The sequence below is a fragment of the Strix aluco genome, chromosome 3 (genome assembly GCF_031877795.1).
Source record: "Strix aluco isolate bStrAlu1 chromosome 3, bStrAlu1.hap1, whole genome shotgun sequence".
Classification (NCBI taxonomy): domain Eukaryota; kingdom Metazoa; phylum Chordata; class Aves; order Strigiformes; family Strigidae; genus Strix; species Strix aluco.
In genome coordinates, this window is record NC_133933.1 from 132,831,758 (window position 1) to 132,848,965 (window position 17,208).

Below are 17,208 nucleotides of genomic sequence, written 5' to 3' on the forward strand. Positions count from 1 at the left end.
GGGGGCGACGGGGGCGGGGGTGTGACAACGCGGGGGGGGGGTTGTGCTGCGGGACCCCCCGAGGGGTTGTTTGAGGGGGGGGAGCTGCTGCGGGGTTTGGTTTTATTTTTTTCGGCCTCAGAATCGATTTTGCGGTTTTTTGGCGGGTGCGGGGGGCGGCGGGAGGGGGAATGAGTGTGTCACCGGGAACGGGCGGGGGCTGCGGAAAGCTCCGCCCCCTCCGCCGGGAATGGGCGGGGCGCTGGGGAGGGGGCGTGGTTATGCAGATCGTAGGGAGGGGGGCGCGGCCACGCGGGTCGCGCCGCTACCGGCAGAGACGCGCCGAAACGGTGTGGCGGGGGGTTGTGGGCGTGTCCATGCAAATGAGGTACCGCGAGGCACGACGGGAGCGGCCCCCGCCACCAGAGAACGGCGGTCCCGGGCGGGGCGGGCGCTGCGTGGGGCCGCGCGGGGCAGAGGCGGGTCGGGGGTGTCGCGTGGGGGCGTGTGGGGTGCGGGCGTTGGGTGTCGGGGGTGTGCGTGTGTTGTGTGTGTGTGTGTCGGGGTGTGGGGGCGCGTGTGGCGGTGCGGGTCATACTTACCTGGCAGGGGAGACACCATGATCAGGCAGGTGGTTTTCCCAGGGCGAGGCTCATCCCCTGCACTCCGGGTGTGCTGACCCCTGCGATTTCCCCAAATGCGGGAAACTCGACTGCATAATTTGTGGTAGTGGGGGACTGCGTTCGCGCTCTCCCCTGGTCTGTTGGTTAGAAGGACAGAGCTCGGTCATTCAGTGGGTGGATGACGCACAGTTCAGTTCTACCGTTTCCCCGCTACCGCGGGGTTCTGGCCCCGCCCGCTCTGTTCGCTCCTATGTCCCCCGCACGCGCAAACACCGAACCCCCCGGGCCCCGCAACGACAAACCCCCCTCGGTGGGGGGGGGCGCCGGGGCGCGCGGGCTCCACCCGATACCGAGGGGTGGCGGGTGCCGGCCCCGTCCCGGTGCCCCTCGGCGACACGGACCCCTCGGGGAGCGCCCGCGGCTCCACACCCCGCTCTGCCGCCGCCCCGGGACGGGCCCGACCGAGGGACGGGCTGTGGGGAAAGACCGGCAGCCACCGACGACCTAAACTGTCAGTACTCAAACCTCGCTTAGACTCTGTCTTTGTCACCGGAAGACCAGGGGAGAGCGCGAACGCAGTCCCCCACTACCACAAATTATGCAGTCGAGTTTCCCGCATTTGGGGAAATCGCAGGGGTCAGCACACCCGGAGTGCAGGGGATGAGCCTCGCCCTGGGAAAACCACCTGCCTGATCATGGTGTCTCCCCTGCCAGGTAAGTATGACCCGCACCGCCACACGCGCCCCCACACCCCGACACACACACACACAACACACGCACACCCCCGACACCCAACGCCCGCACCCCACACGCCCCCACCCGACACCCCCGACCCGCCTCTGCCCCGCGCGGCCCCACGCAGCGCCCGCCCCGCCCGGGACCGCCGTTCTCTGGTGGCGGGGGCCGCTCCCGTCGTGCCTCGCGGTACCTCATTTGCATGGACACGCCCACAACCCCCCGCCACACCGTTTCGGCGCGTCTCTGCCGGTAGCGGCGCGACCCGCGTGGCCGCGCCCCCCTCCCTACGATCTGCATAACCACGCCCCCCCCGCCGAATCGTCGCTTGGCGGCGCCTTGCAGGACACACTTATTTGCATGGCCCCGCCCTGCAGGCCCCGCCCATTCCCCCTCCTGGGCGGGGGCGCGCTCGCGGGCGGTGGCTCAGGCCGCGCCGGGGCGGGGCCACGGTGGGGGCGGAACCTATTAAGGGGCGTGTCCTCAATGGGGCGGGGCGCGTTGTCCCCGCCTCTTTCCGCGGGGCGGGGCGGAGACGTGGCACCAGCGGCGCGCGGCACGCGCCCGCGGCCGCAGCCAATCAGCGTGCGCGTCGTGCGCATGCGCCCCGCCCCTCGGCCCCGCCGCCGCCGCCGTCTCCTCCCGCTACCCCGCGCTCCCCGGCGATGGCGGCGGCGGGACCGGGAGCGGCCTCGGCCGGCGGCCGCTGGGAGGTGGTGCGGAAGGGCCGGCGGCCTGCGGGGGGCTCCGGCAGCCGCCGCGCTCTGGGCGAGGCCAACGCCGGGCGGGCGCTGCCTTTGGCCGGTGAGTGCGGCGGGGTCGCGGCCGTGGCGGGGGGCGGCGGGTCGTTGCGGCTCCGGGGAGGGTCCGCTCGGGGCCGAGGGGTCTCGCGCGAGGCTGTGGGGGGCCCTCACGCCGAGTGGGTCGCCCCGAGCGGCCCCGCTGAGCCCTGGGAGGCCGTGGGCGAGCGGCCGGGGGCTCCCGCCGGCTGCGGGGCACAACCAGGCTTCCCAGGGCGGGTGTCGGGCCCCGGGGCCGCCCCGCTGCCCCACAGGCCCCCACAGCCCCCTCCTCCCGCCCTCCAGCTCCCATCGCCACCTCCGACACCATCTTCGAGCTGGGCTTCGAGAAGGCGCTGAAGAAGCAGAACAAGGAGCAGGTCCCTCCCGCCTCGGCGCCTGAGCAGCCGCCCCGGCGGCAGCACCACGCCGGGAAGAGCACCAAGAAGGCGTTGGCCAACGACGCCGGCATCAAACCGGGCAAATGCCGCTCGCTGGAGGAAGCCCTGAGAGCCGTGAGTGTGCCTGGCTGGGCTGTGGGCTACTGGTCCCCAGCCCGACCCGTTCCCGAGGGTCGCGGCTGAACCGAAGCTCCGGTCCCCGTTATCCCCCGGGGCTGGCCGGCGTTCCGCCATCCCGCGCCCTCTGCCACTGCGGGAGCTAGAGCGCTCGGGGCGTCATCAAACCCGGTCGAAGGGAGCGGCGTGATGAGCACGGTGCCGCGTTTCGGTTCATCGTGGCTTGGGAGGAGGACGCCAGCTCCCGCGCCCCAACTCCTCCATGCTGGGACACCCCCCCCCCCCCGGGCTCGTCAACGTGTCCCCGCCTTCGTCTCCCTGCGCTGTGGAAGGGAACAGATGGTGCTGGGCGCTTTGGCGAGCGCTGGGCTGGCCCGGGAGCGTCTCGTGCTCGGAGAAGTTGTGCTTTTGCTGTAGGCAGGAGGCAGGGTGGCGGGAGGTGGCTGGGAGGGGAGCGCTGGGTTCTTTCTTCACCCACTCCCTGTCTGGGAGAAATCCTCAGAAAGCGTCACCGGTGAAGCCTCCTCCCTGTCTTACCAGCCTTTTGGCCGTTTCTGCAGCTCCCTGCCTTTCGGCTGAATCTGTAGAACTCGTTTGTCTTCTTCCCGCCTGTTTTCCTGGTGTCTGAGCACCAGCAGGTTTCAGAGGGAGCCCCGAATCGTCTCTCGGTTGAGGGAAAGTGTCACTGGGCAAGCGGTGGCCTGGCAGGGCTCACACCCCCAACCCCATCCAGCCCCTCGCTTCCACCCGAGCCGCTGCCCCAAGCACCCTCCACTCTCCCCCGCCGCAGGGGTAGGGGGTTTCCTCCGCTCCACCGGGCGCAGGCGCTTCTCCGCACCCAGATTTGCCCACAGGGACAGCCGGGAGCAGAAGGAACGTGGCGCTTCTGCGGGTGTCGGGGCAGATGTTCCTGTGGGAGAGCGGCCGGGGGCTCCGCGCAGCTCAGCAGCGACAAACTCCGTCGTGCGGCGGCGGCGTTTCGGTTTTCGAGGTAGCAGCAGCTGTTTTTTCCTCTCGTTCCTCTTTTCAAAACAGTTGCTGAAATAAAGACGCAACAAAAGGCGCCCGACTCGGATTTAATAACGTGCTGGGGCTGAAATCCGCTGCGCAGGGAGACGTTACCCTCTGCAGAACTTCAGCCCCCGCCTGAGCCGCGCTGCGTCTCCTCAACTCGCTGAAGTGGGGACAGGGTGCGAGCTCGCAGATAATCTGAGCTTAAAAGCAGACGGTTTGGTGACAGAGAGCGCGGGAGGAGGAGGCGAGGGGATGTGAGCTGCTGCCTGTCCTCGTGGTTTGCGGGTCGCTCATCGGGCGGCTCTGGACAATGGTGGAGGGCGCGGAGTTGCCCATCAGTGCCGCCACAAACCAGCGGCGGTTGGGATAACGCTGGGCTCATCCTCGCTGAGCTGCGGCCTCGAGCTCTCTCCCGCCCAGAGCCAGCTCTGGTGATCCTCGGGGAGCTCCTCAACAGTTGGCGTGGAGCCGGCTGGTCCCAGGCCGTGCTTGCCGCAGGAGCGCAGGGCGGCAGAGCCTGATGTGCCGGTGGGGAGGTGGAGCGAGGCTCCGAGGAAGGGGACGAGCTGGTTCTGGTGGCTGTGCCGGCACAGCCCGTCCTGGCGTCTCTCTGGGCCTTTCTGCAGCCTCTCTGGCAGTTCCCCGTGTGGGTTTTGTTATTCCCCACTTTGCTAATCTGAAGAAAATGTCTTTCTCGTAGAAAACTAAATGCTGTTTCCAGGTTTGTGTTAGTGGGTGGCGGCCTGAGGCGGGGGGTCTCCGTGCGGGGAATGGGGGTAGCATTTCCCTCCTCCCTTAGGAGCTGAAGTTACCCGTCGTCTTCCCACCCTCTTCGACCAGTTCGGTGCATCCCCGGTTGAATTTCTCTGTCTGTCGCTTCCAGCTCGACTTGGCGGATCTGCAGAAGGAGCTGGATAAAAGCCAGAGCGTGTTCCCCGAGAACCCCTCGGTCTGGGTGAAGGACCTGGCCGGGTACCTCAACTACAAGCTGCAGGTGCCCAGGAGTGACCCCCTGCTCAGCCAGCACCCCCACGGTCAGTGCTCCTGAACCTGCCGCTTTCTGCTTTGCCATGGGGTGCGGAGCCCTGGGGCTGGCAGGTTCTCGGCCTCCGGGACGGCTCAGCGCGGTCCTTAAAATCCCGCGGGACTGAGCAGGGGGGTGATGGAGCCTCTGACCGCTCCCCTCCCGTTCCCCCCCAGACAATCTCACAGAACCATTTCGTTGGAAAAGGGCTGTGAGATGATCGAGTCCCACCGCCTTGGTCCCGGCGGGGAGGCTGGAAGGAGCCCGGGGCTGTGTTCTTGGCCGGGTTTATCTCGCCCAGGTTTCTCAGAGCACAGGTTGAAGGCCACCTCGCTAAAGAGGCTGTTTGGGAAGCGTCGGAGCGGACAGGACCAAAACAGCCACAGATGTCAAAGGAAAAAATTTCCTGAGACAAACGGGGTCGAGCCTGTCCCACAGCCCGGGCTTGTTCCCTGCACGCTGAGACATTTGGGCTTGGCTTTGATTTCTCCCTCCACTCCAAATGTGGGTTTTTCTGTGCCAAAACCATCTCAGGAAACTTGGTAACAGAAAAGGCACAAGAGCGTGTTCTGCGTTCAGCAGATAAAACAGGGATTATTGGCTTGGTTCTGTGATACCACAGAATATCACAGAATCATCTCGGTTGGAAGGGACCTTGAAGCTCCTCCAGTCCAACCGTTAACCCAGCACTGACAGATCCCAACTCCACCAGATCCCTCAGCGCTGGGTCAACCCGACTCTTCAACCCCTCCAGGGATGGGGACTCCCCCCCTGCCCTGGGCAGCCCATTCCAACGCCCAACAACCCCTTCTGCAAAGAAATACTTCCTAATATCTAGTCTACAAAGACAGTAAAATTGTGCGTACATCGGCAAATAGAGACTCCCCTTAGTCACCCCTTTCCGTAAGGGCCCGTGAGCTGCGCCTGCTCCCCCTGAATTCAGGAATCTGTCGCGGGTGTCCCCGCTCTAAAGGGGCCGTTCTGCCTGGGTGTCCCTTTTACGCACGATCCCTTGGTCTGCCCTTACTCCGAGCGCTGGTGGTGGGAGGTGAAAGAGCAGAATATCTTCTCAAAACTTGCGTCTGTCCCGTGGCATCAACGTTTACCAAAGCGCAGCCCTTTGTGGCTGAACTGGGTGCATCCAGAGCAGAAAAAGGGACAAAAACCAGGCACTGCTCCGCGACCACCCCGCACCTGGCTCCTCGCCGCTGAAAGTCTCGCCAAGAGCCACTCGCTAAACTCTCCCTCCTCTGCTGTTGGCTCCAGACTATCCGTACTGCCTCGTGAGCAAGGAGCTGAGGAGCATCATCCGATCCCTGCTGGGAAGGTCGGCCAGCGTGCTGGAGCTCTTCTTCGACCACTGCATTTACACCATGCTGCAGGAGCTGGACAAAACCCCAGGTGAGACGCGGCCAGCGCCATGGCTCTTCTCCACGGTGGTTTGGCACCGAGGTTCTTCGGCCACGGGATCGCTGCTGGGGGTGGGAACCTCCTCCTGCGCCTCCTGTGCACGGGGAGGGGCTGCCCCTGCCCGGGCGGGGACCCCAAGCGCTGCGGGGTCGGGGCCTTTCGGGCTGGAGGAGCAGAACAGGCATTGTGGGGGGGAGAGATGAGCCCGGCACGGCACTGTTGTCCCAAAAATCAGAGTTCTGTCCCTTTTCCTTTTCCTCAGTATGCAGCGTTAACATATATCCTGCTAACCTACTTTTTTTTTAAAAGTATGAGGATCCCTATGCATAAAGGCCTCAACATAAGGCACTTCATCCCGTTTTTCCAAGCATCGGCTGTAACACGGTGTTAAATTGCAAAGACCCATTTTCCTGCCACCGTTCACCTTTGTTTAGTCATTCGGCCACCGTTGATTGCAATATTTTTTTCTTCCATTTTATCCTCAGTCGTTGGATTTCACCTGAACCATTTCCAATTTTTCAAAAAACAACCCGAAGGGCTACAGGGAGGAGTCGTGGATTGGCTTGGTCCCATTCCACCCAAACGGGCTCTGACCCCACGGTTGGTGATTCCCTGGCGCGCGCTCGGCTCTGACCCCCTGCTTAATTAAGGCTGAGCATCTACATGTCACTTTATAATCTTCTGCGGAAGCAATTAAACTAAATTTAATACTCACCAATCCAGGAATTTTGCCCGTTTTTCTCCCCTGCACAAATATCTCCGTTCAGGCCTTGCACCTTTGAGTCACTCATCGTCCCGACCTCAGAAAGAGGCCGGCGGAGTCCCCGGGGCTCCGTCAGGGATGGCAGGATGATGGGGACGAGGCCTTACACCAAAACCACCATCCCCAAAATCCGGGTTCTTTTACCCAATGTGCAACGAGCCCAAAACCACAGAGAGTTGCGATTGTTGTTTCACCGGAGTCTGCACAGAGGCGGGCGCTGGGTGGGGGTTCCCAGAGCCACCACGCCCCGGGTGACGCCCGCTGAGCATTTGTACATCCTGAGCGCCGTTTTTCCCTGCTTTTTACAGATACGTTTGGCCACCCTCGTGCTTGTTGCTCCTTGCAGGGTCTTGCCTCCATTTAACATCACAATATTCTGGTTTTGAACCACGTGTGTTCCATGAGGAAGGGGCTTTTTTTGGCAGGGGCCTTTTTGCTACTCGAGGGCGGGTTTTCTGGTGTTAACGAGGAAAAGCTCACCCCTAATTCAATTAATTCTCTCCTTGGTTCAGTTAACAGCTTTCGTTCCGCTGCGCCTCTCCCAGCTCAATGGTTTTGTGGTGTCACCCCTCGTGCTCAGCTGGGGATTTCCTCGTTTCAGTCACAGCGTTGCTGCTCCAGGGTCGCTCTATCAGCTTTGCCTCTTCCTTCCCCAATTCCTGGTGTTTTTTCACAACCCGCCTTCAGTGGTTTTACCAATTCAGGTCTAACGCTGCCGGGGGGAGAATCGCCCCAAAAACGGGGCCTTTTGGCCTCATGAAACTTGGCAAAAGCTGGTTTGGGGCTGCACTGCAGGAGGGGGGTTTCCCTGCGGAGCGAGGGGCCCCGCCGGAGCGGCCGTTCCTGCCCTCAGAGCACGGCCCACGCGGAAGCCGGTGGCCCCACGTGTGGTTTGTTTCCATTGCAAAACCCACCCGATTGGTCAAAACAACGGGAATAGCGTGAAATTTTGAACCTCTTTTTCTCTTGAACGTGAACAAGAGGGAAATGAGCCCTCAGAAGCTCCTGGAGTTGGGGCCGTGCCCGCCGCTGTTTCAGAGGGCAGAGCTGCCCCGGGGGGGCTGTAGGAAGCTGCCGATGGGTTTGTGAGGGTCTGCGGGGTCTGTCCTGCTCCTGCGGGCTGGAGCCTTGCGGGGGGTCCTGGGCAGAGGACGGGTCGGGGGGGGCAGGACCCACACTGCTGTGGTGGGGCTCGGAGGGCAGGTCTGTGCGGAGGGGGATGTCACCCCCCGATTTCTGGGGGTACTGCAGTGGGGGGAGGCATCAGAGCTAAGTCCAAAGTCTTTGTGAGTTTTCACTCAAGCTTTTAGTTCTTGACTCTCATCATTTATTGAAGTTCACTACAATCCCCTGTCTCAGCCGAATTCTTCTCTCCTGGTTCCAATCCTTGTTTCAGTGTCAGGGCCATCTTTCGGGTCATCATCATCATCTTCATCTTCCTTCCACTAGTTTTCATCTCGCACAGTTCTGAGAAAGACTTCAAGATGTTTTGTTAAAAGCTTGGGTAGAGCGAGCGGTTTCTGTATACTGAATTCTCTTAATCTGGCAAAACCCCCGTGTTTAGTCAATTAACCATCCTTTGTTAAGCCTGGCTCTACAGGATTAGCTTGCCTGGGATTTAAACCAGCCTTGGGCTGGGACTATCCAAGCAGCAGGCTGAGGACAGAGGTTGTATTTAAAATTCTTCTGCACCTTCCTGTGCTCCGTTTCAGGGGAGTCGTTGCACGGGTACAGGATCTGCATCCAGGCCGTGCTGCTGGACAGGCCCAAAATTGCCACCATGAGCCTGGGCAAGGTGAGCTGGGGGGGGGGGGCAGACGACGCGCCCACACTGTGCTCCCGCCCCGAGGCTCCCCCACAGAAACCTTGGGGCAGAAAGGAGGGGTTTTGGGGTCCCGCCTCTCTGTAGCGAGCGGGTGACTGTGGTGGCTCTCCAGCACCGCGCGGTGCCGGCGCCTCAGCTTCCCCAGGTTTTGGGGGTGTACCTGCCTGCCACAGGGTCCCTCTGGGGTGGGAGGGGGGGCCGGGCCGGGGACTGCTCCCAGGCCCGACAGAGCCGCAGCGTTGGGCTGGGACAGGCGGAGGTTTTTCTCCACTTAACGCGTCTCCTCTTCGCCGCAGTACCTGGAGGTGTTGCGGTCCCACCAGAACAGGCCGGCGAAGTGTCTTACCGTCCTCTGGGCGCTGGGACAGGCCGGATTCACCGACCTCCACGAGGGTCTGAAAGGTAAGAGCATCCCCGACGAGGGGGAGGAAAGACGGGGCAGCCCCTGGTACTGCCAGCACCTCTCTGCTCCCACCGGTGTTACCGCTCGGGCGCGGGGACTGCTTCAAAACACGCCATCCCGCTGCTGAAACACCAGAGAGGGCGCACGGGGCCCGTCAGGCGCTCGTCTGGGAGCGAAATCTTTCCATTTCGGTTGGAAAAAACCCATAAGATTGTTGGGTTCAACCGAGCTGGCATGTCCCCAGTGCCGCGTCGGGGTTTGCCGCCCATCATGACACTGCTCGCCGTTCCCCACGGCTTAAATCCCGTCCGTGGTCCTGGTACCCGAGCGATCCTCTGCTGCCCAGCCGCTGCCCGCGGCCCCAGGGAGCTCGTGCCACAGGAAGGAGCCCGTGGGAGCTGGCAGGAGCCCTCCCACCCCCAGATCTCACCGCCGCCTCTCTCCCACAGTCTGGCTCGGCATCATGCTCCCGGTGCTCGGCATCAAGTCTCTCTCCCCGTACGCCGTTGCCTACCTGGACCGTCTGCTGATGTGAGTGACGCCTCCTCGTCTGCGTTTTGTTCACGGAAATCAGGGCGCTGCGGCCGGGTCTGCGCTGTGCTGGTGGAAAAAAAAACCAAATTATCTCTGATCTTGGAGGGCTGCCAGCAGGGTGGGGTGTCCACGCGGCCTTCGTGGTGCCGCCGTGGCTGCCGGTTCCACCATGGAAACGCCGGGTTTCTGCACGGGTTCCCTTGCCACTGGTGCTGAGCTTTTCCCCACGAGGAGGAGGAGGAGGGTGGTGTTTGCCCAAGGATCGGGACGGGCGGCTCTGGTGGCCTTTGCGTGGGGGAAGGCAGCCGCTGTCCCCGGCGCTGCCACCCTGGCACAGGGTGAGGGACTGCAGCAGCGGCAGCACCGCTCTTCCCCACAAAGCAGCTTCGTGCCCGGGGTGTGATAACCCAATCTGAGCACGCTCGGGGGAGATTATTGTGTTTGTCCAGGCCTGGGGCTGGGGGGACGTTTCCACAAACCAAACACCCCAAGAGCAGGTTTTCACGCTCCTTTTAGACACAAAACTCAGAGGTTGGGACTTTTCCAAACGCGCCTGTTAGATCCTGATTGCTTAGTGATTAACACAGAATTAGCACACGGCTTAAATAATGCTTCTGCTGCTCCGCATGCTCAGGGGAAGGGACTTAACCTGGGCAGGGGCCTTTTTGCCCCCAGGGGGGTGTTTTTAGTATTAAGGAATCCCAGACATTCTCTTTCATGGTCCAGGATGTTTGTCCAGGGTTTGGAGATCAAAGCTTGTTCTTAATAAACTTCTTATCAATAATCAAGGTTACCTCGGCCACGATTCCAAATCTTGTTCAACCGGGTTTCAAAACCCTCCTGATTGTCCCCGTGTGTGCGGTAACTACGGCTACGGGTGCAATGTGAACCGTGGCCTCTAGCAAATGCGTGTGCTGTGCCACGCGGGGCGGAAGGACGCGGGGAGCCGACGTGGAGATGGGAAAGGTTGGGGGGGGTTCGTGGCGGGTGCGGAGGGGCATCCCCCGCCCTTCCAAAGGCTTCCAGAGGTTTTATTTAAGTGGGGTTTTTTTTCCCCTGCTCTACTGTAACACGAGCGCTGCGTTGGGTTTTACCCCAGGATGGATTGAGCCAAACGCCACAGTTCATCCTCATCTTTCTGAACCTTGATTTAATTAGTTTTCTGTGGATTCTCTTCTCTGACTGCGTTTCATTTACCACCAACCCAGCCCCGCGCTGGGCTCGGCCGCCGGCACGGCCGCCGCGGCTCATGGCCTTTGTCTCTGCTGCGCAGGATGCACCCGAACCTGACCAAAGGCTTCGGTATGATCGGACCCAAGGATTTCTTTCCCCTCCTGGACTTTGCCTTCATGCCCAACAACTCGCTGCCGCCCAGGTACGCCGGCATCCCCCTGGCACCCCCCCCTCCCAGCGCCGGCTGCGCCGTGGGGCGAATGCCCCGCTGGCCTCGCCAGCCGCTCTCGCAGCCCCATGGCCATCTGCCCTCAGCCTGCAGGAGCAGCTGCGGCGGCTCTACCCTCGCCTGAAGGTGCTGGCGTTCGGCGCGAAGCCGGAGACGACGCTGCACACCTACTTCCCCTCCTTCCTCTCCCGAGCTACGCCCAGCTGCCCTCCTGGCATGAAAAAAGAGGTGAGCGGGGAGCATGTGGCCGCCGGTGCTGCAGGTCCCGTCCTCCCTGCCCCTACCTACCGCCAGCAGGTTTTTGGGGGGTGGGCAGCTGTGCCGGCCCGCAGTGCGGTGTGCGAGGATCGGGAGTGATGCCCTGCTCTGCTTGCTCCCAGCTCCTGACCTCCCTGAGCCAGTGCCTGAGCCTGGACCCGCTCAGCTTCAGCGTCTGGAGGCAGCTCTACACCAAGCACCTCTCGCAGTCCAGGTTGGTTTGTGCCAGCTGCTGTCCCGCCGCTCTGAGCAGGGCCAGCACCAGCCCGCTGCCATTTTGAACTCTTTAAATTGTTTCTTGGAGCTCCCAACCGAGCCCTGTGGTTTCTTTCCCCCTGTAGTTTGCTTCTGAACCATCTGCTGGAGTCCTGGGATGGCAGCGGCAAGAAGGTAGGAGACAGACACGGATTAATGGCTTTAAACTGCAACAGGGGAGGTTCAGACTGGACATGAGGAGAAAAATTTTCCCAGCAAGAGTGGTCAGAGAGTGGAATAGGCTGCCCAGGGAGGGGGTGGAGTCCCCATCCCTGGGTGTGTTTAAGGGCCGTTTGGATGAGCTGTTGGGGGATGTGGTGTAGGGGAGAACTTTGTAGAGTCGGTCTGAGGGTTGGACTCGATGATCCCAAGGGTCTTTTCTAACCTGAATGATTCTGGGATTCTGTGATTCTATGAAAGGAGGAGCGACGTGGGTGGGGAAACGACGTCCCGGTGCTGCTGCGCGAGGTCCCTGCGTGGCGGCATCCCCGTGGGACCTGCGGGGGCACGTCCCTGCCCGGCTCAGGAGCTGGCGCTTTGTCCTGGGAACAGGCACCACCATGCTGCCAGCGGGGCTGGCGGGGAGCAGAGCCCCTCAGGACTCGGATATTCAGGGTTCAGCCCCCGTTAGGCCTCGCTTTGCTGGTCCTGTGACAAGCAGGGAGGTCCCAGAGGAGCAGCCCCGCTCTGGGTCTTGGTGCGGGACCCTCGGAGAGTCCCCCCAGCCCCAACCATCCTGCCGCCCTCGGGGTTTTGCCGCGACGTGGCTCTCGCTTTCCCGCAGGCGCTGCAGGAGACGGTTCGCTCGTTCAAAGTGACGAATGAGGAGTTGGCGGCCAGAGGGTCCCACCTCGACCAGGACGTGGCCGCCTGCGACGCCGCCTGCAAGGTGAGCCCCGGGCAGGGACGGGGCACGTGGGGGGGCCCCGCTGGTGGCTGGCTTTCGGCTCTGCGCTAGCATTGCAGTCGGCTGGATGGTGCTGGCCTTTGTCCACCCTCCCAGCTGCTCGGCTGGTGACACTGGTTCTCGCTGGGAAGCCAGGGGTGGGAGGGTGGAGCGGCCGCGCCGTGACGGGGCCTCGTCCTTCGTCCTCCCGCCCGCGCAGGACCTGCTGCGCAAGATGAAGGGCCGGGGCTTCCCCTGGTCGCGGCTGCTGCTCGTCCTCCTGGTCTTCGCTGCCGGCTTCCTCCTGCACGACGTCCGGACGCACGGCTCCTTCCAGGGTAAGCAGCCGGCTTTGCTCGGGGCTCGGATCTGGAGGGGGGTGTCTGGGGGAGGAGAGCTCTGCTGTTCTCCCGAGCAAAGCCCCTCCGCAGCCCGGCCTTCGCCCCGGCTCTGTGCCAGCGGCTGCCCCGGAGCAGCGTGGCCCCGTGGGTCTGTCTTTGGGGGGTACCTGGACTGTTGTCACGGCCCGGACTGCGAGCCCAGGGAGTCCTAAAGGTTCTGTGATCCCCTCGGGTTCAATTAAAACGACACCAAGCAATCGGTTAAAATGTTTTACTTGAGGTAGAAACAACTTAAACTTGGGAGAGGATCGTAAGTGATGTGACATGGTCTCTTGTAAATCTGTAAGAAGGAAAAGAAAAAAGAGAGGAAAGGAAAGAAAAGAGAGGAAAGGAGAGGAAAGAAAAGAAGAGAAAGAGTCAAAGGATCCAGATCCCCACCTGTTACAATCTGGACTGGGAGCCCAGGGAGTCCTAAAGGTTCTGTGATCCCCTCGGGTTCAATTAAGGTGAAACGACACCAAATGGCCAGTTAAAATGTTTTACTTGTGGTAGAAACAAGTTAAGCTTGTGAAAGGATAATAAGTGATGTGGTCTTTTATAAATCTGTAAGAAAGGAAAGAAAAGAAAAAGAAAGGAGAGAAAGAGAGTCAAAGAAATCCAGATCCCCACCCCTGGATCCAGTGAGGTCTCAGGTCCGGTGATCCTGGGTGGGGGTGCACACCCAGCAATGTTTTCTGTCACCTTTTAAGTTCATTTTAGTGGCTGATTTGCATATGAGATGAGGAGAGGCAGGTATTTAATTAAATCGTTTGCAGGAGACAAGGAGAAGGTGGAGCAGGGGTTCTGTGCGTGCCTTGAGGGGGGGTGGGGAGCACCAACCCCTCCTCCAGTGGTCGCCCCCCGCCCTTTATTTTTTCCTCAGTTCCCGCAGATTTTTGCTGAATTCCTGCTTCTTGAACAATCCTCCGGCTTCTGGGGCAGAACGCCCACCTCTTATCAGCCCTTGTCACCTCTTCGGGAGGTGGAGCCAGTGATTAGTGTCCTTGTGCTCCATGAGAGATTTGGTTTCACCCGGCCCACGTTTCCCCCCTTTGAGGTTTATCGGAGGAGTTTGGCAACACAACCCCCGGGGAGTGGGGGGGTGCAGCCTTCCATTCGCTCCCACTTCCCTGGGGGACGTTCCTTAGATTAATCACAACGGCCACAGCTTGTCCTTGAGGGTTTCTGTGGACGTTTGAGGCCCTTAGTGCTGCAGACAGACCCCCCCCGCCTGTCCCCTCTCAGGGGGGGGTTTCCCCCAGGGCTGCTCTAACCCAGGTTTTCTCTATGCTCGGGAGCTGCTGCCCCATTTTGTCCCATCTTGGAGACGTTTTTCAGAGCTGTTGCATCCCCGGGGAGAGACTCTGGGGCCGGAGCGAGCCGAGGGGTCGCTCAGGGAAGGGCTCTCGTCTCTTCCAGCCTCCTCTTGCGGTCACCTGCTCCGCTCCTCGGGCGTCCTGCCGGCCGTGCAGCACGTCTGCCAGAAGCTCTCCCAGGGCTGCCTCGAGGGCTACAGGTCAGTGCCGGGGGGGTGCGAGGCTCTTCCCGCAGCAGGGCCCCCACTTCGCCGGGGGAGAGTCCCCCGCTCTGCCGAGAAGGGCTTTCAGCCCCGTGCTGACTTCTCCTCCTCCCTCTGTTCCCCACAAAGCAGCTTCGTGCCCGGGGTGTGATAACCCGATCTGAGCACGCTCGGGGGAGATTATTGTGTTTGTCCAGGCCTGGGGCTGGGGGGACGTTTCCACAAACCAAACACCCCAAGAGCAGGTTTTCACGCTCCTTTTAGACACAAAACTCAGAGGTTGGGACTTTTCCAAACGCGCCTGTTAGATCCTGATTGCTTAGTGATTAACACAGAATTAGCACACGGCTTAAATAATGCTTCTGCTGCTCCGCATGCTCAGGGGAAGGGACTTAACCTGGGCAGGGGCCTTTTTGCCCTGAGGGGTGGGTTTTAATATTATAATGAAGGTCGCTCACTTGCCCGCCACTCAAAAGTTAGTTTTGTGGCCAAGTTAATTAATCGAACAGTCCCTTTGCCAGGCTGTCACATAACTCATCCTCAGCACAACCCCAGACGTTCACGTGACAGTCCAGGACATTCTGCCTATTTTCTATGGTTTGGAGCTCAAAACCTATTCTTTATGAATTTCTTATCACTCCCCATACGTGCGGTGACTAGAGCTCCTACCTAATCACTAGCCACGGCTACGAGCAGATGTGATGTACGCTCTGTTGGCTCGGCCCGCGGCACCCGCGTGTCCCCGTGGCGGTGCCGCCGTCCAGCACCGCTCGCTCTTTCCCAGGTGGCTGGAGCGGAGCCTCCCCGCCTGCGGCTCGCGGGCCGCGGCCGTGCTGCAGCCGCCACTGGAGCTGCTCTGGGCAAAGAGCGGCGAGGTGGCCCTGTCCCTGTCCCAGCACTGCTCGTCCCTGCTGTCCTGGATCCGCGACGACCTGCCCTGGGCCAGCGAGTGGGTAAGGAGGGGGTTGGTGGGGGGGCAAGGGACACCGGCGTGGCCGCGTTGGGGCGGGGAGAGGCCCGGAGGAGGGAGGTGACATCTCACTGTGGGGGTCTGGGTGCCGCAGCCGTTCTTCCCCCAGCACCAGGCCTGAACGGGAGAGGGCTCGGAGATAATAACTCACTGGTTTCCTGCAAATCAGAGAAGAGGGGTGACTTCGGCGTCCCGGGGCTGCCGGGTCCCTGCTGGTCCATGGAGACCCCAGAGCGTGGGGGGGGGGGCACGGGGTGTGATGCCCACGGTGCTGGCACCCGAAAAGCAAATCCATCACCCACCGGGCGCCAGGTCACTAAAGACACACGCGGGAGAGACTATTTATAATGATTATTTCGATGATTATTTATTTCAGGGTGGCGCAAGCCTCGGTGCTGGCTGCTCTCCCCCAAATCCAGCACCCCGCTGGGGCTTCTCGCGCTCAATTTACACACAAAACCCGCAGAGTTGGTCATTGCCATGGTTGGTCGGTGATTTACATACAATTATAATACTGCTGACACAGCACTTGGTGCTCAGGGCAAGGGGCTTCAACCGGGCAAGGGGCTTCTTGACCTGCAGGCGGGTTTTTTAGTATTAAAATGGGGGTAGTTCAGCAAAGGACACGCGGACCTTGAGTTCGCTTGCCCCGTTGGCAACGTACCCTCGCCGAGGGCTAATGGCTCCGGGCTGTCCTTGCTCTCCTGCTGGGGGATGCCTTTGGCTTTAACCCAGACAAAAACCATCTTGCTTGACCTAAACGTGATATTGTTCTACAAGTTTAACGTTCCACAGCAGGTCAGGCTGGTTTGACAGAGCCTCCTCCACAGCCAACCGGCACACGGGGCTCCTCGGGGGTCCCCAAACCGGCACCCGAAGGGGAGGTGGGTGTAAACCTGCGCCGGCGCTCTCTGTCCCCGCAGCTCCGGTCCCACTTCCCCGAGTCCCTCCTGCACTTCGCTGAGTGCGTCCGGGAGCTGCTGCTCTTCCTGGTGCGGAGCTGCCTCTTGCCACTGCTGGAGTGGGCGGCCGCGGCGCTGGAGCGGGGCTGGAAGCACTGCCTGGACTCCTGCGGGTGAGCAGCTCCCCCGCGCTCCGCCCCCCCCCGCACCCTCCCCACGCCCCGCGCTGCCCCGTGGCTGCAGATTTGGGGGGGTCGGTCCTGCTCTCGCCATCCTGCCCGGGGCAGAGGGGCTGGGACGTGGCACCGTGGCTGCCGTGACCGACCTGCGGTCCCCCTCATTACCACAAAACCTGCCGCCCCCCCCGGCTCTGCCCCCGCTGAGGGTTGGGTGTGCTCGCCCCCGTGTCCCCCCCGCGCCGGGGAGCTGAACGTCACCCCCTGACGCAGCCACGGGGGTACGGTCGGCGCCGGGTCGCTGCCCCTGACCCATCCTCCTCGTTTTTCCCAGCGGAGAAGTGTCGTGGGCCTGCGTGAGGCAACACCTGACGAGCTTTACCTATTCCTCCTGGATTTACCTGCAAAACACAACCCTGGCCGTCACAAACTGGGCCCTGGCTATGATTTCTGGACACTGATCCGCTTTCCGGAGGAGCGGGGACGCCCTCGGGCCCTCTCCCACCCTTCCAGCCCCCACGGAGCGTCTCCGCGGGACGCAGACACCAGGGAGCTGCACCCGGGGACTTTTGGGGCTCAAATCGGGGATTCCGGGGGAGGTTTTTGTCTTTCCTGGGAAACACACATCCAGGTTTTCCGCACCCTGTGAACTGGCTTTGGCTCTCCCTGTCCCTTCCCGGGGTCTGAACCGGGTGAGTGATCCCCGTACCCTTGTGCTTTGCCTCCATCACAGGATCGGGGGGTTCTGGGGGGGCTTCCACCACCCCCCCATCCTTCCCGTTGGGTTCCTGCCTCAATGAACTGGACTCATTTATTTTTTTTTTTTTGCCCCTTTTTTTAATTAGCGCACGTG

At 61.5% G+C, this 17,208-nt stretch overlaps 2 protein-coding genes and 2 non-coding genes across 6 annotated transcripts in view; 2 read left to right on the forward strand and 2 right to left on the reverse strand.

The window, feature by feature from the left end:
• Positions 1–13: 13 nt before the first annotated feature.
• Positions 14–17,208, reverse strand: part of SLC5A6 (solute carrier family 5 member 6) — a 54,179-nt gene continuing 36,984 nt past the window's right edge. Inside the window, exon 16 of the mRNA XM_074820446.1 lies at positions 14–23. The gene's annotated coding sequence lies outside the window, so the exon portion shown is untranslated. The remainder of the gene's footprint in view (positions 24–17,208) is intronic.
• Positions 574–737, forward strand: LOC141921944 (U1 spliceosomal RNA). The gene has a single exon (XR_012622827.1). It is a non-coding gene; the product is annotated as a U1 spliceosomal RNA (small nuclear RNA).
• LOC141921955 (U1 spliceosomal RNA) lies at positions 1,161–1,324 on the reverse strand. The gene has a single exon (XR_012622838.1). It is a non-coding gene; the product is annotated as a U1 spliceosomal RNA (small nuclear RNA).
• TMEM214 (transmembrane protein 214) lies at positions 1,927–17,170 on the forward strand. 3 transcript variants are annotated; one of them, XM_074820441.1, is made up of 18 exons: positions 1,940–2,141; positions 2,423–2,631; positions 3,489–3,628; positions 4,532–4,682; positions 5,939–6,073; positions 8,558–8,640; positions 8,967–9,072; positions 9,523–9,604; positions 10,881–10,982; positions 11,096–11,237; positions 11,390–11,481; positions 11,609–11,657; positions 12,307–12,411; positions 12,629–12,746; positions 14,208–14,304; positions 15,092–15,260; positions 16,201–16,352; positions 16,690–17,170. In XM_074820441.1, exons 2-18 carry the CDS (start codon positions 2,601–2,603, stop codon positions 16,814–16,816), a joined length of 1,881 nt encoding a protein of 626 aa, XP_074676542.1. In that variant the 5' UTR covers positions 1,940–2,141; positions 2,423–2,600; the 3' UTR covers positions 16,817–17,170. The 3 variants fall into 3 exon arrangements, with proteins under 3 accessions (XP_074676541.1, XP_074676542.1, XP_074676543.1); XM_074820442.1 differs by having other exon boundaries at positions 3,489–3,625; XM_074820440.1 differs by lacking the exon at positions 3,489–3,628 and having other exon boundaries at positions 1,927–2,141.